At 35.7% G+C, this 26,898-nt stretch overlaps 1 protein-coding gene across 2 annotated transcripts in view; it reads left to right on the top strand.

Annotated features, from left to right (window-relative positions):
- Window positions 1-26,898, top strand: part of LOC107565732 (ephrin type-A receptor 8-like) — a 96,530-nt gene that overhangs the window by 52,328 nt on the left and 17,304 nt on the right. For both annotated transcript variants that reach the window (XM_016251000.1, XM_016251001.1), the window contains exons 4-7: window positions 18,998-19,153; window positions 20,304-20,771; window positions 22,962-23,086; window positions 23,877-24,039. In XM_016251000.1, the coding sequence (XP_016106486.1) occupies window positions 18,998-19,153; window positions 20,304-20,771; window positions 22,962-23,086; window positions 23,877-24,039 (912 nt within the window). The remainder of the gene's footprint in view (window positions 1-18,997; window positions 19,154-20,303; window positions 20,772-22,961; window positions 23,087-23,876; window positions 24,040-26,898) is intronic.

Consider the following 26,898-nt stretch of genomic DNA (forward strand, 5'->3'; position numbering starts at 1 on the left):
ATATATATATATATATATATATATACACACACACACACATATATATATATATATATATATATATATATATATTTATTTATATATAAGTGCTGTCAAGTGATTAATCGTGATTAATCACATCCAAAATAAAAGTTTTTGTTTACATAATGTGTGTATACTTATTGTGTATATTTATTATGTATATAAATACACACACATGCATGTATATATTTAAGAAAAATATGTTTATATATTAAATATATTTATGCATAATATAAAATCTAAGAATAGGAATATATAAATATACTATATACATGTAAATATTTTCAATATATATACAGTATCTGTGTGTATTTATGTGTGTATTTATATATACATAATAAATATACACAGTACACATTACGATTAATCGTTTGACAGCAATAATATATATGTATATTATTTATTTGCAGATTAAAAAAGTGTTTACATATAAAATTATTAAAAATTAATTATTACAATTTCTTTACAATTTCTCTTTAAAATATGTGTATACAGTTTCAGTTATTTTAAGTGAAGTAATTAAAAATGAAATTACTGTATAGAAGATGGTTTTAGAGACACTTTTAAAAATATCAACAATATTTAGTGTTTAATAATAAAATAAATAATAAAGTATTACATTTATGTATATATGTATGTACGTGAGTATATATTTTTTTCTTTCACATTTCACATTTTTTGTTGTTGTTTTTTTTTTGCTGTGCTGCTGTAAAGAAGATAATACACAATTTAAAATGTTAATAATATAATTTTTTATGATATGTTTATTATTAGAATGGTAAAGTATTATATATAATATATTATATAATGCATTTTTGATGTAATAGTTTTGACTATAATATAATATAATATAATATAATGCATCAGGTTCAAAATAATAAACATAATTTTTTAAAGTAACAAAGATGATGCCATGTAATATAATATAATATTATATTATATTATATTATATTATATTATAGCCAAAACTATTACATCAAAAATGCAAAAAATTTTGGTCCCAATTTATACGATTTTTAAAAGGCATTTCTCCATCTAGTTTCTCAGTTCTATTTACCAGCTCATTCTTGCAGTTCTCATTGCACTGGAATGAGCAGCCACTGTATATTTTAGAGGACACATGACTAAATGCTGTGGAATTGTTATTAATTCAATTTCCCTCATGTTGCCAGTACCTCGGCATTCTGTTTTGACCATATTACTCAAACCGTCACAAACTCATAGTTTGTCAGGTAATTTTCTGCTCGATCTGTGGCTAATAGCACTCACAGCAATCCATTTCCTTCTCCTCTGCCTCCTTTCTAAAGTGCTGCCGCTGTCTGCACGTGTCAGTAAAGGTTAAGTGTCTGAGCCGCAGAGTCAGGCTTTCGGTGTCTAAACTGGGTCGCTGTGCTAATTCTCTCGGCGAACGCGGCCTCCTCTAGTCACGCACATCTCAGGGACAAACCCGGCACAGCAAACTGGGCTGCTCTTGGACACTGCAAAAAAAAAACAGTTTTTCACTCTCAAAGCCTTGGGCGCAGACCACCGTGGAAGGATTGCATGTCGTCGCAATAGAAAATGTCAAAAGGCTTCCCGTTTTCTTTGACCGAAAGTTGAGCGATGGGCTTTAAGTGTTGATCAAAACAGAGCGCTAGCTTCACGTCTCACTCCTGTCAGCTTCATTTTGGGTTTCCAGTGGCAGCCGTTGCTCCCGGGCCTTCCGGTCCAGCATGAAAATGTAGGGAAAATATCCATTTCAGAGGAGATGAGATAGTTCATGCTCATTGGGGTAGCAGGAGCCTTGTCAAATCCACTCCATTTGGCAACTTGATTTAACCTACTTAGATTCAAGGGAGAGTGTCTTCCCCACATGTTCGGTTGCCGCTGTGGGCTAACTTATTCATGAGCGCTTGTAAACAGGCTTCTATGCAAAACAATTGTGTTTGGAGGGCCATGATGATGCTGTGCTGGGGTTAACAATCAGAAAATACTGCGGGCTCCAGAGGTCTCAGGTCATATTTACAGTCGGGGATTGAAAAGCCTGTATTTCCTATTCTTATTCCTGTTCTTGTTTGTACCCGAGTTATGTGTGTCAGAGATCATATGTGATTATTGGGGACTTTCAGCAGCGTTGGCCAGATTTTTTTTCAAAGGCTTTAAAATACAAAATAGTATTTCGTATTTCACATATGTAGCCTATTTGAAATGCATGTATTTGAAATACTGCCCATCCCTGAATATGTTAGAAAAACAGCATCAATTTTAAATATAAATATCTTTGTAACATTTTAAATGTCTTTACTTCCACTATTTTGGCTAATTTAATGTGTCCTTGCTAAATATATGAATTAGTGCTGTCAAACGATTAATCGCGATTAATCGCATACAAAATAGAGAAGTTTTTGTTTGCATAATATATGTATGTGTTCTGTGTATATTTATTATGTATATATAAACACACACACATACAGTGTATATTTAAAAAAATATTTACATGTCTATATTTATATTCATATAAATTATATTATAAATAAATATATTTAATATATAAACATAACCTATTTTAAAATAAATATATACATGCATGTGTGTGTGTGTTTATATGTACATAATAAATATACACAGCACACATACATATATCATGTAAACAAAAACTTTTATTTTGGATGCGATTAATCGCGATTAATCGTTTGACAGCACTAATATGAATATAAATGAAGTATTAATTTCATTTTTAATTGCTTCACCTAAAATATCTCAAACTAAAACTGAAATAAAAATTGTATAGACATATTTTAAAACAATTAATAAAAATGACAAAAACACATGACAGAATTACTTAAACTGAAATTAGTATCAAAGCAGAAATATAAATGTATTTACTTATAATCTTTCTTTTTTTTCGCTGTGGTGCTGTAAAGAGGATGAGACAATAAAATATTTCAACATTTAAAAATATTAATAATATTTATTTTTTATGATGTGTTTAACATTAAAATAGTAAAGTATTATATATAATATATATGATTAAAAAATATTAGCAAAAGCTATAATAGTATGTCAGTGATACTAAAATAACACTAATATAGTATATGTGTGTGTGTGTGTGTGTGTGCATTTCAATTTCAACTCAACTCTGTTCTTTTGAACTTTCTATTCATCAAAGAATAAGTGATACTTTGTTGTTAACCTAAAACAAGCACTGTAATATACGTATTATGGCACTGATGGTTACCCAGCATTACTTAAGTCATTTTGAATAAAACAAGTAGTATTGGACATTACAATATATACATAACATAATACATCTTTGGCACGCATGTCTTGTCTAGCATTAACAATACGCTGAAGACATTGCGAGGGCACAAATCGAAGCTTGACAAGAATGCCGTACGTTGCCCAAGACGAAATAGCGTTTCTTTATTCCGAAGGGCTCAGAGTTCAGAGTTGTTTATTGAAGTCTTTTGTTCGTCGTTGAGTTTTGTAAAAAGCTTACAAGTCTGACTTCGTAACATTTCCTGACATTAGATGATTTCAAAGCCAATCAAAAGCTACTGTATATTGTTGAAGAGGCCAGCTTTTCACAATCCAAGCCACCAATTTCCACTTTTCTTGCTCTCACAGATTATAATTATAAACTCCTCCATACAATCTAGTGTGTGCTAGTGATTGTTAGGCATCTCGCTGGCTTTCATGAGGCGTCACATCGGCAGCCCGCTGGCATAAGGGAATTTCAGAACGCTTTAGTCTGTCACTGTTAGATAATGATATTTATTTTCTGACAGCGTACAATTGAATGAAAAGGAAATAAAGAGAGCTGTAGAGTTTTAATATGTATTGCATTAGATCATACGTCTGAAAGCAGCCAATCAGTTTATGGATTTACTAAGCACACAGATTCAATTATGTCACATAAACACTTAATAGACCTCCAGCTGTATGTTTGATCTCATAGACTTGACAACCAGGTGACAATATGATGCTATTTGAGAGATGCGATGAACTGGCTTTGCACATACTGTAAAATTATTTATTTGCATGTGTCATCTGTGTTGTTTTAGGCCTCCATTCACTGTTACGCACATCTCACAGATCAGTTTTATGTGGCGCTAGTGTTTGATATAACTTTCTGAAATTGAGGGAAGGGGATATTAATGTTTAAGTTTTTTGTTTACATATTTTGTAAGGAGTTGAGGAGGACACCATCTGTGCTCATACAGTATAATAGCGGTATAAATGTATTAACAGGGAGATTTGTTGTCACAACATTAAAAAAGACCTTTGCTAAGGTGTCAGATTTATATTTATATATATTTTATTAGGCTGAGAACAGAGGTACATTTACAGAACCTGAGAAAACAAGGATACTGCTCAAGGATTTTCATGATGCAAGCCATTTAGACACGTTCTTGAAGGAATATTTCAGGTTTAATGCAAATGTTGAGCTATGTGTTTATTAGTAGTTGTAGCTCATTCACTAAAGAAAATTTGTATAAAAATTGTATTTTTATTAAAAAAAAAAGTTTATAGCTAAGACTGGTTAGCTAAGACTATAGTAATGATGCTGAAAATTCAGCTTTGTGTCGCAGGAATAAATTACACTTTAAAATATATTAAAATAGAAAAGTTATTTGAAACTGTAAATAATATTTCACAAAATTACAGTTTTTACTGTATTATTTTTATGCATAATTATGCATAAAAATGCATAAATGGTGAGCATAAGACCATTTTTGTAACTTCATTCAAAAAGTTTGAACTGTAGTGTACATACATTTTTCCTTTATTGAAAAAGGGGGAAAAGTTTATATGGATGAACTTTGTTATCCACTTAACTAATAACTAGATAACTAGTTATCTAAAAACTACTAAACAGTCTCGTTCTGCAATTTTTGCATGTGTCATTTTACATTGATTGCATTACACTGCTTATTGTCTTTGTGAAAGCATTGTGTTAAACATTTTTTACTGACAGTAGAGTCCAGATAGTGGCAATCGGCAGCATGCCACAGAACTTATATTGAACCCAGAACGTGTCTATATGTCTGCCGGCTCGTAGTTAAAATCCAACACTCAAGTAGTAATTTACTGTTTCATTTGAGTCACATTATATGTCAAATAAAGCAAAACAATAGCAGCCAACAACACATTGGTGGCCCTGATAACAAAACCAGATACTGCGGCTGTAAATGGAAAGAATGAGGATTTGCGAGAGGGGGCGGAGTGGTAGGGTGGGCAACTAATTAGCCTTTTTTATGTCTTAGCTGGGCGTGCATTGTGTACAGCATGAGGGTTTTCTGGCCAACATATTACACAGGGATTAAATGAGGAAACAGGGGGCTCCAGTGGACAATATTAAAGCCCCGCATGCAACTATGCCATTGTGGGGACGGTGTTTAATCTGTCAGACCACCACGCAGGCGGGCGGACGAAGGAATAGTGCTGGAGAAAGGCGGAGGAAAGGGCTTTTTCCTGATAAAGGAATTAATTTTATCTCAGCAAGACTGAGCTACACCGTGTCCCTCAAAATCTCGGCCCCCCTCCCCAACCATCAATATTCGCACTTGTATCAGAAACAGTTGGCAAACAAAAGCTATGCTCATTTATTCCATGCAGCTGCCGTCCATATAACGTATTATAATTTATGGGGGCTCTGTAGATTCAAATTCATGTGTTTGCCAATGTAATGACACTGGAGGGATGTGAATGACAGTGTGGTGTTGATAATGAGGGGAAATTATTAAACACGTTATATAATCTGATTTTTAGATTGTGATTTTCTTTCTCGCACCCTCTTTTTTGCAGTTAATTTAAACCAAACTCTGCAGATGTGAAAAACAGGCCTGCCTCCCCGTTTGCAACCAAAAACCGAATGTCTTATCAGCCTATTTGCATTGCCATTGTTCTCACGCAACAAACGGGCCGTGTGATAAAAATCCACAAAGCCGCAGCTTCACAGCAACTTCGTAAGATAGATCAAGTCTGTGTAAAGACTAGAGAACAAGAAAAGCTCGCTCGGCTTTTCTCTGGTAATTGCCACACACAAAACATCAGAGTTTCTCATTCAGATGACTTCTTTTTGTCAGAGGCACTGTAAACGCCTCACTCGGCGCTTCAATTAGACACGCTTAGATAGGTGACAGCAATTCAATCAAACAATCAGCAGCCATTTAATGCTCATTAACAGAGATGTGTTTGTCTCATTTGATGTGACTGCACAATATTTCCTAAATAAAATGCTGTTGGATTTTTGCCGTACGCTGACTGATGCACAATACCAACATGAACACCTGTTGAACAACAAACTTTTAATATGTTATTCCCATCAAATACAAAATGTGAAAAAATTTGACTTGCAAACACTGAAAGTCAGTGTTTTTCATCTTTTGCATTCTTACAATCTCTTGGTATATGTACTTGGTATACAGTATATATATATACTGTATATATGTATATGTATATATATAATACAGCATATTTATGGGAGTCTGACCACATTAAAAATATACAGTAGGCTATTTTTAACCTGAAAACAAAGTAAACATTTAAGAAAATATAATTTGCAAATGTAATTATATTAGAATTAGATATTTAATATAATCAAATAAAAAAAAAAATTTAATTTAAAAATATATAGTTCCAGATTTACTATCAGCTTGTGCTAGCACAAACCTTTTGGCGTTAAAATATTACTGACAGGATTTACTAAAGATGCGCAGTGACGAATTAGCGCTGAAAAGGCGTGGACATAGTTATTTTTGCGCCTGACCTTATTGAATATGCATTTGTAGGATCTTCCCTTTCAGACGCAAAATGTATGGGAGGAGAGTCTTCAAATGAATCACGCGACGCGACCTACTAAGGTTAGCGCTCGTCAAATTACTGGTGTTTGTGCCATTATTTAACACCCAAAAAAGCATGTCTTAAAGGGGTCATATGATGTTGCTAAAAAGAACATTATTTCGTGTATTTGGTGTAATGAAATGTGTTTATGCGGTTTAAAGTTAAAAAACACACATTATTTTCCACATACTGTACAACCGTGGCCTAATGGTTAGAGAGTCGGACTCGTAACTCAAAGGTTGCGAGTTCGAGTCTCAGGTCCGGCAGGAATTGTAGGTGGGGGGGCACTCTCTTCCACCTTCAATACCACGACTGAGGTGCCCTTGAGCAAGGCACGAACCCCCAACTGCTCCCCGGGCGCTGCAGCATAAATGGCTGCCCGCTGCTCCGGGTGTGTGTTCACGGTGTGTGTGTGTTCACTGCTGTGTGTGTGCACTTAGGATGGGTTAAATGCAGAGCACTAATTCCGAGTATGGGTAACCATACTTGACCACATGTCACGTCACTCACTCACTATTGTTTCTCCTCTATGCCCCGCCTTTCTGAAACGCTCATTGGTCTGAAAAGCGAGGTGTGCTCTGATTGGCCAGCTATCCAGTGCGTTGTGATTGGCCGAATACCTCAAGCGTGTGACGGAAATGTTACGCCCTTACCATATTGTGATGATGCCCTCTACCAGGATCAGGAAACAGTCCTCCATAAAATGCGCTGGACACATCTGAATATTTGGGTTAAACTGTTCTGGAACAGTGTTGTAAATACAACTTAACCACTGATTTCTAGTCGTGTCCTCTTTTGGAAGGCCAAACAAAGTAGTTTCGCTTTCACAACGAAACAGCGTCACACACTTGAGTGAGTGGAGGCTGGAGGCCTAGAGTGAGCGGAGGCCTAGAGGGAGCGGAGGCCGGCTTGAGTGAGCAGAGGCGGACGGGCTTGAGAATGGCGCGGCCGGCGGATTCGACGAAGGAGCGTCCGGTGGGCTTGCGGCAACCACATGTGACGACCCTGGGCTGGACTCCACTTCATCCACATTGAAAGCCGATCCGGCGATCCACAGCACTAAGTTGATGTATTTCCTCAGCGACCAGCACGGATCAGCTCCAGGCATGACGAAGCGGATATCGTCCTCTTTTGGAAGACCGAACAAAGTAGTTTCGCTTTCACAACGAAACACACAGCGCCTTCACGACATGGCGGTGGCGGCAACAACAATACTACAGCGAGAATAAAAGTTACATCTTCTTTCTTTGCGTGAACATTTGGGCAGCGTTATGCAAATCTTCCCACATAGTGACGTAGACATGTGGGGGCGTGTTAGAATGAGCTGTTTTAGGTAGGCGTGGCTGACTCTTAAATTTTATAAAGAATATCTCTTTGGATTTGAGACTTTAGTCTTTAGATCTTCTTTATGCACCAAGAGCTTGAAACACTCCAAAGAGAAAGGAAAAATTGAAATCGCATCATATGATCCCTTTAAAGCAGGCAATAATTTTCCCTGCGCTTGAGCTGGTCATTATGGAAATTATCTAGCTGCGACTGTGTTCTTTAATGTGCACATTGTTAGAAAATCACCTGCAGAATTGCGCTCTAATGCTAATTTGCCCTGTTTAGTAAATCTGGCCCATAATCTGTTATGAACATTTTGTATTTTGTATAAAAAAAAATATTAAATTAGAAATAAATGCTAAATATTTCGACTTTTGGACCCCACTGTGCATATTTAATGAAAATAAATGATAATTCTTTCTCTTCTAATACGAAGAAAAAAAAATCGAATATTATGGCAAGATATAATAAAGGCCATTTAAATAAACTGAGTGACTAGTTTTGCTAAGCCTATTGCACCAGAAATGGAGATAAATGCTCTTTACGCTCTGTGCCAACTGGGGCGGCATCTAATCATGGACTTGCTTTGCTACATAGCTTACACACCTCCGTAGCTGCTAAAATTAATGCCAGCCCATGAAGTTTTTAATATCTGTGCTGAGGTCCCTTCTTCCACCAGGATTTGTTAACGTGGTGCCATGTTTCATTTCTGCCTATTAGTGCATGTGAGAGACGTTTAAGAACATAATTAAAGTGGGACGCCCCTGTGGGAGCGTTCAGGTAGATTAAATGACTTCATTAGCTTTACGCTACAGCAAGTGTGCGATGTAGCCACCGGACAGAAGCAGTGGTCCGAGGTACAGGGCTTCCCTGCTGGGAGTCGACTGTCAAGGATCGTACAGCGCGTGCAGATGCATCTCGTTAGTGAGAGTTTCTCATGCATCTCGTTAGTGAGGGTGAAAATTCTATACAAGTTTCTTTCTTCTGTTTAACACACAAGAAGCTATTTTGGTAACCAAACAGTTGGTGGTAGCCATTGACTTTCATAGTATGGAAAAAGATTTATGGCTATAGCAACTTTTTGGTTACCAACATTCTTCAAAATATCTTCTTTTGTGTTCAACTCATAGAGGTTTGGAACAACATGAGGGTAAGCAAATGATGACAGAAATTTCATTTTGGGTTGAACTATCCCTTTAATGGTTTTACAGGGGTTTGGAGCAGACTGGGAGATCAGCTAGACTAGCTAAAATCAGATAAGATCTGCAAACCACCTTAGGCTGGTTTAAGCAGTTTACAGCAGGTTTACTGGAACCCGTTTTTCGATGCACTGGTCAATTTTGAGATATTAGGCTGGCTTTTCACTGCATGTTTTTTCAGACTAAATGAAAACGTGCAAACTAGACTTTTAATTGTTTATTTTGTTGCACTTTATGTATTTGCATTTGCAAAAGCAATTTTCTCAAAATGAGTCATAAATCTCCACTTCAGTAGCACTTACATCCATCAGACTTTACAGTTTTTACAGAGGGGCTTGTTCATGCATCAGCTGCCTGCTTTTATACTCAATTTTACACCATTATTTTATTTTTCTGTCTGTTGACAGTATTTTCTGATTTATGGAATGATAAAAACTATTACCAATCCTTTCTGTAAAAACCTTTAACTCTAGTATGGTAACAAAATAAAAGAAGACTTTTGAACCTGGCTTTATCTAATGTTCAGATTAGATACCTTGTAATATAAAACAATCTTATTGCAATCAATCAACTGGGGAAGAATGGTAATTTCTATTAGTAAAAAAAAAACACTTTATTCACCTGGGGTGTTTTGCTTTAAAGGAGTAGAAAATTGCTTGAAAATGTACTCTGTCTCATGCCATCCAGGATGTAGATGACTTCATTCATTGCATAATTTGCTCACCAATGGATCCTCTGCAGTGAATGGGTGCCGTCAGAATGAGAGTCCAAACAGCTGATAAAAAAAATCACTATAATCCACAAGACTCCAGTCCATCAATTAACGTCTTGTGAAGTGAAAAGTTGTGTGTTCGTAAGAAACTAATGTTGGTAACAGGAGAGAAATATGCATAGATATGTTGGTAGATTTTGATGTGAGAGTACAACTTCTCTACCTCTTGGATGGCCATTTTCATTTTTGAGTGAACTGTTCCTTTAAGATGGATTTTGTTTCCATTAGCCCAACTTGACCAGTCAAAACTAGCATAAAGCAAACGAAAGCATGCCTTTTACTAGTCTTTTTAGCTCATCCAGGTTTTTTTTTTCTTTAGCCAGCAGGAAGGACGTTAAATGTTCAGACATACATTTCAAAGGAAGTTCTAACAAATCATTTGAATTCTGTTTAATCATTTATTCATGTCTTTTTCCATATCACGGGCAGTCGAGTCTATCGCAATGCGCAATCACGAGGATTATCCAAGTCAATAAAGTCACCGGCTGCATTTCTCCATCTACTGTTAATGACTCTTCAAGGTCGCCCCCAATTTAGACAAGTTGGTCTCCATCTATCAAGCATTTAGAAACAGGCACCACTTTTCTTGAGTAAATTGATCTGATAGCAATTACCCTCCTGCGCTTGGAAAGTTTAAGATGAGATCTTTGGAGGACACAGCCTAACCACAACTACAGACAATAAGATTAAGGGCCAAAATAGAAAACAGAAGCAAAATTGGATGCACGTCCACACAGACCCGCACACACATATATCTATATGTATATGTATATTAATGCAAGTATTTGAGAGTAAACTAGATAATAGACACCTCTGCCCTCGTGCTCTATGCCACACAGTGTAGTTAATATCAGATTGCGAGCCACAAACAATTAACTCCTTACGGCCCTCTTATATATCCATTAAAAGTCTCCCTCTGGGATAAACAGACATTTTTACACATGGCCGGTTTCGAATTAGGCTGCTTTCTTCAGGCCAGCACAAGCCATTTTCACAAATTAAGATATGCTTGTGTGTCAAAGGTATATGGTTATTTTGTGCATAGGGGGTTGTGTTTGTGGACTTTATAACTCATGCACTTCTTCTTCTTATAGCCTTGGGATCAATTAAAGGAACAGTTCAATGAAAGTTTGTCCTCTTTTAGCCCTATATTACCCCAATCCCTCATTATTTCCTTTTTTATACACGTACATATACACAAAAAATTAAGATTTATGTATATGAATCGCATATCAAATTTCTTTCTATTTGGATTATGCCATTTTAACATAAACCAATAAAATTAATGTGATGTATATACTGTAAAAAAAATTAAGTTATAAATAAAACAAAGATTTCTGCTCTTTCTAATTTAGTTTGTCACGTTTAATTCATTTTCTGTAATCATTTGTGAAATTCACTAACAATTTCTAAGTATAAAATTGTTTCTATACCATTTTTTTCAGTCATACATAAATGAAACGGATAAGAAACATTTGCAACTATTTGACTAATCCAAATGCATTTTGGAAATGTTAATATTTTAAATAGTCAAAATATTTCCAAAATGCATTTGGTTAATTAAAAAAAAATAATTAAATGAAATGTAAAAAAATGTTTAATTGTGAAAACACTTACATTTATTTAGTTAAAATATATGCACATAGTTCAAATATGGCTAGCTATGGAATAAGCAATATTCAATTAGTTAAAATGTATGAGAGTTATAGAAATGTGATTTATTGATGATAAGTGGTTATTGTGTAAATTCAGATTATTAGTACTATTACAGAAATTGTACCCATTTCATTTATGTATGACTGACAAATATGCATCACAATATTAGTTTGTGTTAAAACTGTCTAATCCAAATGTATATGCAAATTTTAATGCATAAATCATAAATATTGTTTGAAGTGTATTTGAATGTTGCAGAGCCCGGCCCAGAGGTCCACTCAAGAGATGAGAATTGTCTTTTGATAGTAAATGAGAGAGAGAAACCAGAGTTGGGTGTTTTTCAAGCGGTTCTCTGTGTTGTTTTGATTAAAACATACTTCTATTAAAATAATATGTGGTCGGAATGACACTAGGGTGAATGACAAAATGTTCATTTTTGGGTGCACTGTGCCTTTAAATCCACAGAGTTGATATTTAGCAAAATCGCAGACGTTATTATGACTGAAGTCTAATATGCAGGTAAATCCTTGTATTGTAATGCAAAATACGATCCACGCTGTTTGAAATCAAAGACCTGTCTATTTAATGACTATCAAAAGGTCATGTCTGTATTGTGCTCTTGGTTCTGCTTGAATTTCATGCATGAATTGGCATTTTGATAGTCAAAGCCGAAGCTTGAAGGCCCAAATGTTTGAGAGCAATTCATCTTCTCCCCTTCTTATCCGCCCTTATTTATTTATTTCTTTATTTATTTTTAGCCTCTGGTTGTTCGATCTTGAGACTCGTTCCCTTGTGGTTTGAGGGCCAGTCAGCGTTAGGTCTTATCGTGGCCGCACGGCTTCGGGATCGGGACGGTGCCAGTCATGCTCCGTATCGCTGCTGCTGCTGCTGGGATTTTTGCCTGGGGACGGATTGGCTGACTCCAAATGTCAATAACCTTGAATAATGTCACCCCTAAAAGTGCTGTCATGAAACAAAAAATGGCAGAAGCTTATGCTTTATGATCTGAAAGAAATAATACAGCAGGTGCACAACCTGTGGAAAATCTTTGCCTTTATATATGGTTAAAAGACAATGTGCATCGCAATGCAGCTTCCTCTTCAGTCCATCTAGAAGATAACTCGGCTGCAAAAACGTGTCTTTCAGAAATCTGCTTCATGGTAAATGCTCCAGAGAGAATTGATTTTTAATGATAACATTCAGTGGGTTCAAGGATTTCAGTCTTGACACGAGCATGAGCTGATGTGCCTCAGAGGAGCATTTCTTGCCGTAGGTATGAGATGTAATGAATTAACTTTATTCTAAACATTTAAAATATGTTTTTGCATGTATATGCACAGTGCCATTCAAAAATTAGTGTATATTTTTAAAAATACTTTTATTCAGCAGGGATGAGTTAATTAATCTAAAGTGACAGTACATATATTTATAGTGTTACAAAAAATTAATAAAAAAAAAAAAATTCAAATAAATCCTGTCCTTTTGAACTTTCTATTCATCAAAGAAACTAGTAATAAAAAAAATATATATATATATATATTTTTACAAAATATTTAGTACCTCAACTGTTTTCAACTGATATTAAATAAGACATTTCTATTAGCATATTAGAATGATTTCTGAAGGATCGTGTGACACTGAAGACTGGAGGAATGATGTTGATTGAGTTTTGTTATTACAGGAATAAATTACATTAAATGATATACAGTGTCGGGAAGGTTACTTTGTAAATGTAATAGGTTATAGTTTACAAGTTACCCTATTTAAAATGTAATAAGTAGTGTAACTGTTTCAATTACTTCATTAAAGGAATGTAACTAAATACATTTGATTACTTTTAGATTACTTTTGTAAATTTCTAATGAATGTTTTCAACTGTTAATCATTTTAAAACATCTAAAGCAGGCCCGGGTTAACCTTACAGTTAATCTTCAAAAATAAAGCATATACATAAACCCAAATACTGTCTCATATTTTAGAGCAGTCGATGCAGTTTGGGAAAAAAATCTGTCATATCTGTACGTGTGTGAAAATATTCAGATGTAACCCCCCTTTTTAATCGTTAACATTTTCATAAGCAACTGTAATTTAATCACACATTTTTCTCAGTAACTGTAACAGATTACAGTTACATTTATTTTGTAATTAAATTACATAATTACGTTACATGTAACTAGTTACTCCCCAACAACGATCATGTATTATATCACATTAAAATATATTCAAAAACAGTTCTTTTAAATTGTAATAATATTTCACAATAATACAGCATTTTTGATTAAATAAATGCAGCTTAGTTGAGTGCAGATTTTTGGAAGGGAACAAGAGGAAAGACATTTATAATCATAATCAATGTTTATAGACCTATATTCATTATATTTAGTATGCCACTGCTTTTTAATATGTTCCATATAATTTCTATAGGTGTGTCTCGTACCTATTTGTTCTTTCCCCAATTTTCTAATACTTGAACTTTTTTAAATGTAAAATATAGCTATAAATATTACTTTTATGAAATCTCTAAGGAGAAAATGAATGGAAAAAATACCTTCAAAACACTTGAAAAGACAGGTGGTCACTCTACATTATTCATGAGCTCATTAACATATGACCGCCCACTTTAGATAGTTATGCCTATTCAACAACTACTACTATGGTTGTGATTGGTTATCCAATTATGACAGAGGTTATTTAAATCTTTTAAAGTTGTTTTAAATGTACAGTAACTGTTTAATAGGGTCAAAAACTACATTATGAAATTGTGACTTATTGGACTTAATAACAGTGCACTTTTGTTAGGCCTTTTAGGGATTTAGCCATTATGTCATGTTAAAACAACACAGCAGAAGTGTTTGCGTTGTATATTAGAGGCTGAATGGGAACATCTGTTTTATGGCTCTCACAGGAAACAATCATTACAGTAACAGTACAGGCCTCCATGCATCTTTAAAATGGTACGCTGTACATGTGGCTGGTCCAAATCTAAAGCAGGACAGCAAGTGCCAGGCGAATGACACACTGACATGAGTGTGCTGGATGCGTCCGGACCCTGAGCAATCAGTAACCCCTTCAGTGGAGAGGGGGCCGTTTACAGCATGTGTGTTTGGAGGACCTGTGATGGAGTGCCCCATTTTCAGCTATGATTTCACTGACAGAATCATTCATCACTCAGACAATCCTCCCAGCTCATTAGCAGCTGTTGTTTAGCTCCCGTAAGAGTTCTGAGCTGTTTGTGAGCATGAAGAGTGCTTCCGTGTGTGTTTTTCAAGGATACTCATTGTGAGTCTCTTAAAGAAACAGTTTGCCCAAATGAAAATCCTGTCGTTATTTACTCACACTCATGTCACTGCTTTTGTGTTCCACAGAAGAGAGAAAGTTTGAACAACATGAGGGTGAATATATGATGAGAGAATTTTCATTTTGGGTGAACTATGCCTTTAAAATGATATGGTCAAATATTTGACCTGTCAACTCTAAATTTGGAAATTCACAATTTCTGGTAATTTTTAGAGTCATAATCAGACATAATCTTTTGCATAACACCACATACCTGTACATCTTGTAATCATTGGCCAAAAAGTTTATTTTAAAATGCCTATTATTATTGTTGTTGTTGTTGTTTTCAATGATTTACGTTATTTGGGACAAAAATGTATTGTTTTAAATTTATTGTATATTTATTGCATTTCAGCAGTGTAATTGTGGACATGTAAATGCATATTAGCATGATATTATATTATATTATATTACATTACATTACACTATATTATATTATATTATATTGGGATTTATATAATTTTTTCTACAGATTAATCTTTAGCAGTTGTATCATATTTTTATTTTAATGTGTTTTATTATCTTTTTTTTAAATAATAAAGATAATAAGTAAATAATAAATCAAGTAAATCTTTTCAAAGTTTTAACAATATTATATATTATATTATATTATATTATATTATACTGACTAAACTTAGAAGTAATCTGATATAGTACATCTCTTTCAGTCTTATGATTTTTTTAAAATATATATATATTATTATTGTTTAAAAAAGAATCAAGTAAACAGTCTAAGTCAGTCTGTTCAAAATTTTTAAATTTTAGCCAAATTCCTATTTTTGTGGTTGCATTTTTAATGTACTTAGATTATTTTCAAGTTTTGTATTATATTATATTATATTGTTTTTCTAATCTTAAAACCTAATCCAGTAGTTCTCTATCAATTTTATGATAATTTCATGTTTAATTTTTATTTATGAAATATGTAATTCCAACACTGTTTTCGACACTTACTGTGGAAAGGCGCCCATTCATGATAACTTAGTTGAGCGTGTGAGGTTCCACTACGGTAAATGAAAACATTTTGTTCGTGTTAATGCTTTAATCACCTTGCTCTCCTACAAGACCTTGCATAGTCTGGTCATGAAAAACACCTTGGTGGTTATTCCTTTCAACCATATTTATTTAACCATCTACGCAAAGAGTAAAAATCAAGGTCAGCATACAATGGCTGTAAATATTCATTAAAATTCATTGTAATGCAAATGTGGATGCAAGGAGAGCAGTGCTCTGACAGGTGCTGACAAACCAAACAGTGTGCAGCCCTAATGTAGTGTATGTAAACACCGCCGGATAAAGAGCAACGGAGTCTCTTCTCACCCCTCAGGCTTTTTTAACCCTTATCTGCTTTGAAAAGAGATTTACTAAGTAGAAAGAGTCTTAAAAGCGAGATTTCAGCCCAAACAGAAAAGGTCACCAAAGTTCATCATGATTAAGCCACGTCTGTCTGTCGGTGTGTATGGCGAATGTGTGCTTCTGACTGCATTGCCAGAGGTATTCTGTCAAAAACTTCAAAGCGCGTAGACATCACTGTACTCCATGAGTGTACGGCCCCAATGTTTATCGTGACCTGCTTTTCAACTCGGGAGCGTTTCAAAAAAACATCAAGGGAGGGAAGGATTAATCGGATCAAGCCAAAAGAAAAAACAGACAAGGATAAATACTGCAAGAAGGAATACTTTTTGGACTCCCTGGGGTTTCTGTCAGTGGAGATAAAGAACTTGCTATCACTCTATGTTAATTCTCAATTCTTCTCCTCTCCAAAGCTCAGATTCTTCACCCATGTACTTGTTGTCCTCACTTGAACATTCGTTTTGCAAACTCTGAACCGCCACACTTGAGAGTGACTGTGCTTGCTCACAACCTGTTTCATTTCATTTTGTTCAAATAATGTTCAAAATGATCAAAAATGGCGTTTTTTACTTCCATAATGTGATGTATTTCTGGGTTAAACAGGCTATTCAATGAGAAAGCATGTACACTAAAGGTTCATGAAGAAGGAAACTGGTTTCCCCAATTGAATAAAAAATAGTTAAAAGCAATTGTGACTTTTTATCTCACAATTCTGACTTTTTTTTCTCGCAATTGCGAGCTTATATCTTGCAATTTAGACTTTATTTCTCATAATTTGCGGCTTCATTTATCAGAATTGCGGGTTTATATCCTTTATTTTTAGTGTAAAAACATTTTAATAGTCTTTTTTGAGCTGGAACATTTCGTGAAAGGTTCTGTGGATATTAAAGGTTCATTAGCATTTCCTCCACCGGCCTCGCTCCGTTCCTACGACTCTCGGCCCCGCCCCTCTCATCACAATAAGCATTCAAAGCTTGCAGTTCGTCACTTCCGCCAAAACGGCTCAACGATTTTTTTGACGTCACATCGTACTTCAGCTTCTCATCAAACTTTCTGTCCAATCAAATGCGCTCTAGAATCCGAAGCGCCCGCCCCCTACACTATAAAATAGTGAAGCTGCGGCTGAAATCGGTCACTTGTCCACAGAATTTGTATTTTCTGTACAGTGAATGGCACGCAGTGCACTATATAGGGGACAGGGAACGATTCAAACAGTGTAAATATGCTTTCCATTGAGGATAAAAGAAGTCTGGTTTCACGCTGTGTCATGCTAACCACCCTCTGCTCCGGTCCAGAGACACGATAGCACGGAGCGGATCACATGCGCGAGGCGCCGCAGACCACAAAATGTATCGGAGCTATTTGAATTCTACACAGAATGCTATATTTTATAGCAATATGGATGAGATTGTGGCTGGCATACCCTGTCAAATGCGGGTTTACGGAGCTCAACGGCTCTGAACGGCTCTAGCCCAAGCTGTGATTTAAACAAACGCTATTGGCTATTTTAAAAAGGGGCGGGGCTGCTTGATATGTCCCGCCCTGTCTTCCTTTTTCAGTTAAAATGACGTCAACACATAGAGTAACGCTGTGTGTTTCTAAGCATTTCAGGGGACCTTTAAGGTTTTTGAGGAAAACATTCCAGGACTTTTCTCCATATAGTGGACTACAATGGTTGATGGGTTGAATCGCAGTTTCAATGCTGCTTTAAGGGCTCTACACGATCCCAGCTGAGGAATAAGGGTCTTATCTATTGAAACGTTCTGTCATTTAAAAAAAAAATATATATATATATATATACTTTTTAACCACAAATGCTCGTCTTGCACTAACTCTACAATGCGTGTCAGCGACCTCACACATTACGTAATCAGTCATGTGCGGTTAGTTCTTCGTCTGTGTACTTCGGTTCAAAAAGATAGGGTCTCATTTACTCCTCCAATTGCAGAATCATCCAACATTGTTGTTTTACCTTTTTTTATTGTAAACGGCGTTTCATGTTAAACACAATACTTCTGTCCCGCATGTGTGATTACGTAATGCGTGAGGTCGAGCTAGTGCAAGATGAGCATTTGTGGTTAAAAAGTATATACATTTTTATTTTATTTTTGGAAAATGACAGATCGTTTCACTAGATAAGTCCCTTATTCCTTGTCTAGGATCATGTAGAGCCCTCTGAAGCTGCACTGAAACTGCAATTTGGACCTTCAACCTGTTGGTCCCTGTTGAAATCCACTACATGGACAAAATATTCTGGGATGTTTTCTTTAAAAACCTTAATTTCTTTTTGACTGAAGAAAGAAAGACATTAACATTTTGGATGACATGGAGGTGAGTAAATTATCAGGAAATTTTCATTCGAGAAGTGAACTAATCCTTTAAATCAGGAACAGAACATCTGTAATTTTTGATTTTATGTTGACTTTAAAATATTTTATGAATATCTAAGTGGCAAAGAAGCAGATTGTGGATTGTGCTGAGGTAAACTCTGTTTTTGTGTTTTTATTAGCATGTGAGGTGGGTTTCTACAAGCCCGTGGCAGGAGATCAGCTCTGTGGGAAATGTCCACTCCACAGTCACTCTGAGACACGAGCGGCTCTAACCTGCCCCTGTGATGCCAACTTCTATCGTTCCTCTACAGATCCCTCTGCTTCTCCCTGCACAAGTGAGTCTTCATATTTATTTACATTAGACCAAGAAATCTTCTAACTTAAAAATTCTTTAGATACCGTGGCCTAGAAAAGTATCTGAAAATCGATATCTGAACGTCGATGCATAATATACATAATATATAAAACATTTCAAATGCTGCAGGATCTTTTCTCTTCACTAGGTGCACTTTATCATTTTTAAGTCTCAGTGTATTTTGATCAGCTGGTGTTTTGTTGGTTTTTAGTGGATGTACCACAGGTGTAGATTATTGGAAAAACGATGTACTTTTTATTATTTTCTTTTCTTTTGTTTTATACATTATAGAGATGTCATATTATATAAGTAATTATATTTAGTTATTATATATATTATATTTTGATCAGCATGCCTGATCAAAGAAATTAAATAGGAAAGATAAAATTAATTAGAATTAAAAGATATTTTTCGTATTTTTATTTAATTTAATTTATTTTTAAATTGAAAATAAAATTCCTGATCAAAGAAGCAAAATGAAATAAATAGATAACGTAAAATTAAGTAAAATGAAAAAATATTTTATCTTATTTTTTTTTTTTTTTTTATACATTATATAAATGTATTATCATAAAAATACTTTTTTATTAGCATGTCTGATCATAGAAATAAAATGAAATAAAATAGAAAAGATAAAATTAAGCATATCTCATTTTATTTTTATTTATTTTTATGTTAATTTACTTTTATTTTATACATTACATAAATGCCTTATTATATAAATAATTTTGATCAGCATGCCTGATCAAAGAAATAAAATGAAATAAAATAGATAAGATAAAATTAAGTAGAATTTAAAAAATATACATTTTTAAATTTAAATTTATTTGTAATTTATTTGAAGTTTATATTTTACTTAAAAAAATGTGTGCTTGTGCAATCTGTAAAACACATTTAAATATTTTGAAATATTCCAAATACTTTGTTACCAAAAATCTAACTTTTTTTTTTTTTACTTTTAATGAGTGGAAAAATCGTAAGGCAAGATTACTTGTTGAACGGGGGTCGTGTGGTTACTGAAGTGCAAATTCAATCATTCTCTTTTGATCAGCTGCCTGATAACCACCAATTCCCTCAACCTCACTAATTAACCTATAATTAAGAACTGTCTAACTTCACCCTCCCCGCAGGACCTCCGTCAGCTCCAGTAAACATCATCTCATATGTGAACGGCACCTCGGTCAGTCTGGAGTGGGGTTCACCTCTGGACACAGGAGGCCGCAGTGACGTCATCTATGATGTCCTTTGCCAGAAGTGTGACAAAGATGGGGCACAGTGTGAGGACTGTCGGGTGGGTGCCGGAGGGGGTAACGGGGTGGGGAACAGCAATGGGGGTGTTGCAGACACCAATGGAGCTGTTAGCGGGACAGTTGGAGGAGGAGGAGGAATCATGAATAGAGTGCTGGTGTCCCGGACAGGAGCAGCCCTGGTGCGCTTTATCCCTCAGCAGACAGGACTTACAGAACCATGGGTGACGGTGCTAAATCTCGCTGCTCACAGTAACTACACCTTCCGTATTGTTGCTCTAAATGGAGTCACGCACCTGAGCAATGAGCTGCCACAGTCTGTGATGGTCAATATCACCACAAACCAGGCAGGTAGGAGACTACCGGGTCATTATAGTTTGATTGCATTAATTATTCGCATAATTCCTAAAACACTGCTGCTTAAAAATCAAGGTCTTACTAGCCTATGAGGTCTAGTCTAGTCTAGGCTTTAGCTTACTTGCCTAGTCAAAACCTAGCTGACTAGTCCATTATGTGTTTTGAAATTTGGTCATCCTCAGTCAAAGTTTTTTAAAAAGATTGAAATAGGCCCCACCAGATAGTAATCTAACTTATTAACCACCTAAACTAATTTGAACCTGCTAATGACGATATTGAGCAGTTCTAAATAGAAGAATAGACAGTGTCATCTAACCAGGTTGATCCCAGCTATAGTAATCTAACTGATGAACCTCGTTAAATGACTAGTTCTGAACAGCATTGTCAAGGTCAGTCCTAACCAGGTTGACCTCCACTAAATCAGCTATTAATCTAATTGATCTAGCACCTAGACAAGTTTGAACTAGCCAAAGATCACGAATAACCAGTTTTGAACAGCTTAGTCAAGGTTGTCTACCAGTTTTAAACAGTTTAGTTTAGGTACCAGTTTAGACATCAGCCCTAACAACATTGAACTTAAAGTAGTTTGAACCAGCTAATTAGCATAAATAGCTAGTTTCGAAACCATCAAAAACAGCTAGAAACCATCTAAAGCTGGTATGAATAAACAGTTTTGAACAGCTTAGTCAAGGTTGTCTACCAGTTTTAAACAGTTTAGTTTAGGTACCAGTTTAGACATCAGCCCTAACAACATTGAACTTAAAGTAGTTTGAACCAGCTAATTAGCATAAATAGCTAGTTTCGAAACCATCAAAAACAGCTAGAAACCATCTAAAGCTGGTATGAATAAACAGTTTTGAACAGCTTAGTCAAGGTTGTCTACCATTCCTAACAAAGATGAACTATGGTCCTTCAGCAAGCTAGTCTAGCTGACTACTCTGTTGAAAAAAACAGCATATGCTGGTTAGGTATAATTTGAAGCATGGTAGCTGGCTTGAGCTGGTTTAAGCCTTAGCAACTAGTTCCTGCTCAGGACCAGCTCATAACCAGCTTATAACCAGCTCATGACCAACTAAGGACCAGCTTAAGTCAGCTCAACTGAGCTGCCATGCTTCAAAACTAACCTAACCAGCATATGCTGTTTTTTCCCCCACCTAGCCACCTATAGTTTAAATCATGTTTAAACAGTTTAGTTTAGGTACCAGTTTAGGCATCAGCCCTAACCAAGTTGACCTCTGCTCCTTCAGCAAGTTAGTCTAGCTGCTCATCCACCTAAACTAGTCTGAACCGGCTAAGAAGCATAAATAACTAGTTTTGAAACCATCTAAAAACAGCTAGAAAATCATCTAAAGCTGGGATGAATAACCAGTATTGAACAGCTTAGTCAAGGTTGTCTACCAGTCCTAACCAGAATGACCTATGGCCCGTCAGCAAGCTGGTCTAGCTGATTAACCACCTAAACTAGTTTGAACCACCTAATGACTATAAATAGCACATTTTAAACAGCTTAGTTTAGGTACCAGTTTAAGCACCAGCCCTAACAATGTTAACTTCTGGCCATCAGAAAACCAGACTATCTAATCATCTGAAGGTGGTCTGCTAACCCTAAAGACATTCATCTCGACTCCACCAGCTAGTCTAGCTGTTCGACAACCGAAACTAGTTTGAACAAGCCAATCAGCATAAATAACTAGTTTCGAAACCATCTAAAGCTGGTATAAAAAAATAAAAAAGTTTTGAACAAGGTTGTCTACTAGTCCTAACCAGGATGACCTAGCCAATTAACCACCTAAACTAGTTTGAATGACATTATGACTATAAATAGCCAGTTTTAAACAGTTTAGTTTAGGTACCACGTTTAGGCACCAGCCCTAACCAGGTTGACATCTGGCCATCAGCAAACTAGTCTAGTTGATCATCTAAAGGTAATCTGCTAATCCTAAACACATTAACTCCACCAGCAAGTACACTTACGAATCAAACACCTAAACTAGCTTCAACCAGCTAATAAAGATAAATAACCAGTTCTGATCAGCTAGAAGCTAGTAGTATGTATTTTCCAGCAAGAATAATACAGTGCATTTTATTGTTCCTTATATAATATCAATAATAGTAAATATTATTTTTGTTGTAGAATGAATCCGTTGTCTTACTAAAGGGCCCTTCATGTCTTTGTTTTCACAGCTCCGTCTCAAGTGATGGCCATCCGACAAGAAAACGCCAGTCAGAACAGCGTCACTCTTTTCTGGCACGAACCGGCGCATCCCAATGGAGTCATATTAGAATATGACATTAAATATTATGAAAAGGTAATTTCTTTATCTTAGTGATTACACTCCAGGTCCCAAAAGAGTGATATTTATTCATTAACTGAGAAGGTCTCATCACCGAATGGCTTAACCACTTAATGAAGGGTCACATTTTATAGACTAGCCTGGAGTCAAATATCTCTGTTTAGCCACTTGGTTTATTGGCAGCTCAGGCTAATTGAAAGGAAATTACCAACCAATAGTGCTCTCAGACTGATTTGGTGAGATTATTTAAAGTGACATTGAAAGCAAACACAGTGAGCTCTGCCAAACACTGGAGGGAAGTTAATTGTCGCGTGAGCTGGGAGCTTTGCTGCCTAATGGCGCAAAAGAGATCTCAGCTGTGACAGAGAATTAGTATACAGTGCCTAGTCAACAATGCCGCTATGTAAATATTATTTACGTGCATTCCCTGTTTGCCAAGCCGCTGCCCGTGTGCTGATTCCTGGGGAATGGTGCTTAACAAAGACCATGCAGTGGTTTTTGATGGATATACGGTGCTGGCGGTCTCCTCAGGGGACAGAGGAGCATCAAAGGCTTTTTAACAAAGTGAAATGCTTCGGAAGGGGCAGAGTTCATGGACGCAATGGGGTGAAGCGGAGAATGCTAACAGATTAGTGAGCACTTCAGTTTAATCGGTCCAATCCTCCAACTTGGGTCTCAAAACAATGATTTTGTCAGGTCCTGGTGTGAATTGTCCATTATTGTCTATATTTATGGTTTCAATGACCTTAAATAGAATCTTTATTTGAACATAACCACTCATTGACTTATTGGCCCGTTTTCACAGGACAATGAACAGCAAAGTTATGCTACGCTGAAGTCAAAGAACACTAGCGCTAAAGTGTCAGGTCTGAAGCCCGGCACGAGCTACATCTTCCAGATTCGGGCCAGAACCTCGGCTGGCTGTGGGCGATTCAGCCAGTCAGTGGAGATACAGACCGGCAAAGCAAGTGAGTGTTAAATTATTACTAGTGCCTAGTGCTACGCAGGGGCGGACTTACCCATTAGGCAAAGGTAGGCAACCGCCTTGGACCCCCAAAAGCCAAGGGCCCCCTAAAATGCTTTTCATATAGGATATGCGCATTAAGCGCTGACACGCGAACGGTTGCTGTTTTTATGGTGTTTATTACCACAACAACCGTCTGAGTCAGTGGCGCCTGCATGTGTACGGCACTGTGAGTACCATGAGCGCTCAGATTGACCTCAGATTTGCCCCACAAACATTTCAGCAGTTATCATAGGCCTGTGTGTCCCATATTTCTGTCGACTGAACCAGCCATGCCATTAATTATGAATTGATCAGTCTTTTGCATGCCAAAGTCAATTTCTACATAGAGATATTACGCCAAATAGAAGCAGAAAATCGTGCTATACTACGCACTTTCATGAGATCGGGTTAGCCTACAACAGTTAATTTGTTGGCTATTTTACAAATGGGAATACAACGAATTCATGACAATGTTTACATTCAAGCTACCCATAAAATGTATAGTGAAAAGTACTATAAAAGCGTCTGGAATGTAATAAAGTAATTTTAAAGTGGTTTTTAAAGCATTTGCTGCATGGGTAAAAAAATAGGCTAATAAATAATTCACATATCAGACAAAATTGTGTTACAGAAAATCCTTAAAATTTTCAGGTATTCAGAACAGAGCAACATAAAAATCAGAAAAAGCAGCTATAGGACAAAGTTTTACACATATGCCATTATAATTTGTTTTATTTTTTAATTGCACGGAATTATGTAATATAATATTGCATTATATTGCAAATATAATCGGCCCTGTTTTAGGCTTTTCCTTATTTTTATTTTTTAGACATCCATCAATTATGGTGATGAAAATAATGACTCGCCATCTCCTCATTGGATGTGCCTTTAGAGAGAAATGCACGGATTACATAATGAAAGAGTTTCTATTTTCGATTTGAATTATTTGGTTTTAAAGTAATAATTTAAAGCTTTCTATATATTTTTATCATGTCTGTGAGGCAATTCGTGGAGTTTAGGTTCATCATTGTGAAGCGCTCCTGTTCAAGCCCGAGACGCAGCATTTGTTTTCTTTATTTTATAAAAGCACAACGTTTTGTTGATATTGTGAGTGTACACAAATAAAACTAGCCCCTTTACAGTTTAGAATGATGTATTACTCTTACCTTTATGAGCAAAAATGACTGCATATTTTAAGTTGTTTCCACTGTTAGAAAAAATATGCAAGTGATCGCGCTGACGCCTCCATGTGCTGCCGAGCGAGCTTTAGCTTCAACTCTCCGCACAAACGATTGGATATACGTCTAACAGCGCACATTTATCTAGGTTAAACACTTAAACTAACATTGTGATATGCTTGAACTGTTTTATATCTATAGATTTTATTTTAGGCAAGTCGTGATGATTTGAGAAGGCTAAATTGATCAAACATATAGGCTATGATCAATTCACTGTCTGCCGCTGGTCGTTACTTAAAAAAACCTACATATTATCGAACAAAAAATGCTCCAAACTTTTTTCTAAATTTACTTTATAAAAAAAACTAAACAAAATATAATCACTTTTCCATTACATACAAAACTTAACTATTTTAATAGCTGAAACAGTAGTATAAGCTTTTTTTGGGGAAAAGGGGGAAAAGACGGGCTAGGGCCTATTTGAGACCTGTGCAGGGCTCTAATCCACTTCATCCAACGCTGTTTTGTTCTCATCTGTGAGCATGCTCTTGATATATGTATTTGACCATTTTGTTGAGTTTAAAAGATGTGACACATTCGTTCTGCTCTCACTGATCATTTGGTCTGACCCCACCCCCCTACAACATGAAAGAAATCCATTATAACATGTATATAAAAATGTAGAAACATTGGACAAAATATGGGGCACCATTGTGCAGCAGCAAGCATCACAACAAAAAAGGAACCTCATGGTTGATCTAGGAAAATGTGTGAAAATGTATAGGGCCCCATTCCTATATTTTGCCTGGGGCCCCCAATTCACTAAATCTGCCCCTGGTGCTACGGACATTAATAATACTTAAAGCATGTGAATTGTTGAGGAGAGATGTGCCATTATTTTATTTTTTTTAAAGTGATTGGACAACTGGATTTTCACCAGAGAGAGTAATGTTGTTAATGAGAACAAAACATAAGGAGAAAACAAAAGTTTGTAGTGTTTTTTGTTATTTTACATATATATATTTATTTATATTTTTATTTTATATATATATACAGTATATATATATATATATATATATATATAGTGCTCATAAGATTACATACCCTTTGCAGAATATGCAAATATGTTATTAATTTTAACTAAGAGGGATCATGAAAATAGCATGTTATTTTTATTTAGTACTCTCCTGAATAAGCTATTTCACATAATAGATGTTTATATATACTCCACAAGACAAAATAATAATTCTATTATTATTTATAAAAATGACCCCATTCAAAAATTTACATATCCTAGATACTTAATACTGTGTGTCGTTTCCTCGATTATTCACGACTGTCTTTCTGTTTTGTGAGAGTTGGTCCAGAGCAGTTCAACTGCCTGCTGTTCTTCAGAAAAATCCTCCAGCTCCTGCACATTCTTTGGTTTTCCAACATTTTCTGCATATTTGAGCCCTTTCCAACAGTGACTGTATGATTTTGAGATCCATATTTTCACATGGAGGACAATTGACGGACTCATACATAAATATTATAAAAGGTGAAAACATTTACTGATGCTCAAGAAGGCAACACAATGCATTAATTTCAATTTTCAATTTCAATTTATTTATAAAGCACAACTAAACACAACTACCATTGAC

The sequence above is a fragment of the Sinocyclocheilus grahami genome, unplaced genomic scaffold, assembly GCF_001515645.1.
Source record: "Sinocyclocheilus grahami isolate Dianchi unplaced genomic scaffold, SAMN03320097.WGS_v1.1 scaffold1021.1, whole genome shotgun sequence".
Taxonomy (NCBI): domain Eukaryota; kingdom Metazoa; phylum Chordata; class Actinopteri; order Cypriniformes; family Cyprinidae; genus Sinocyclocheilus; species Sinocyclocheilus grahami.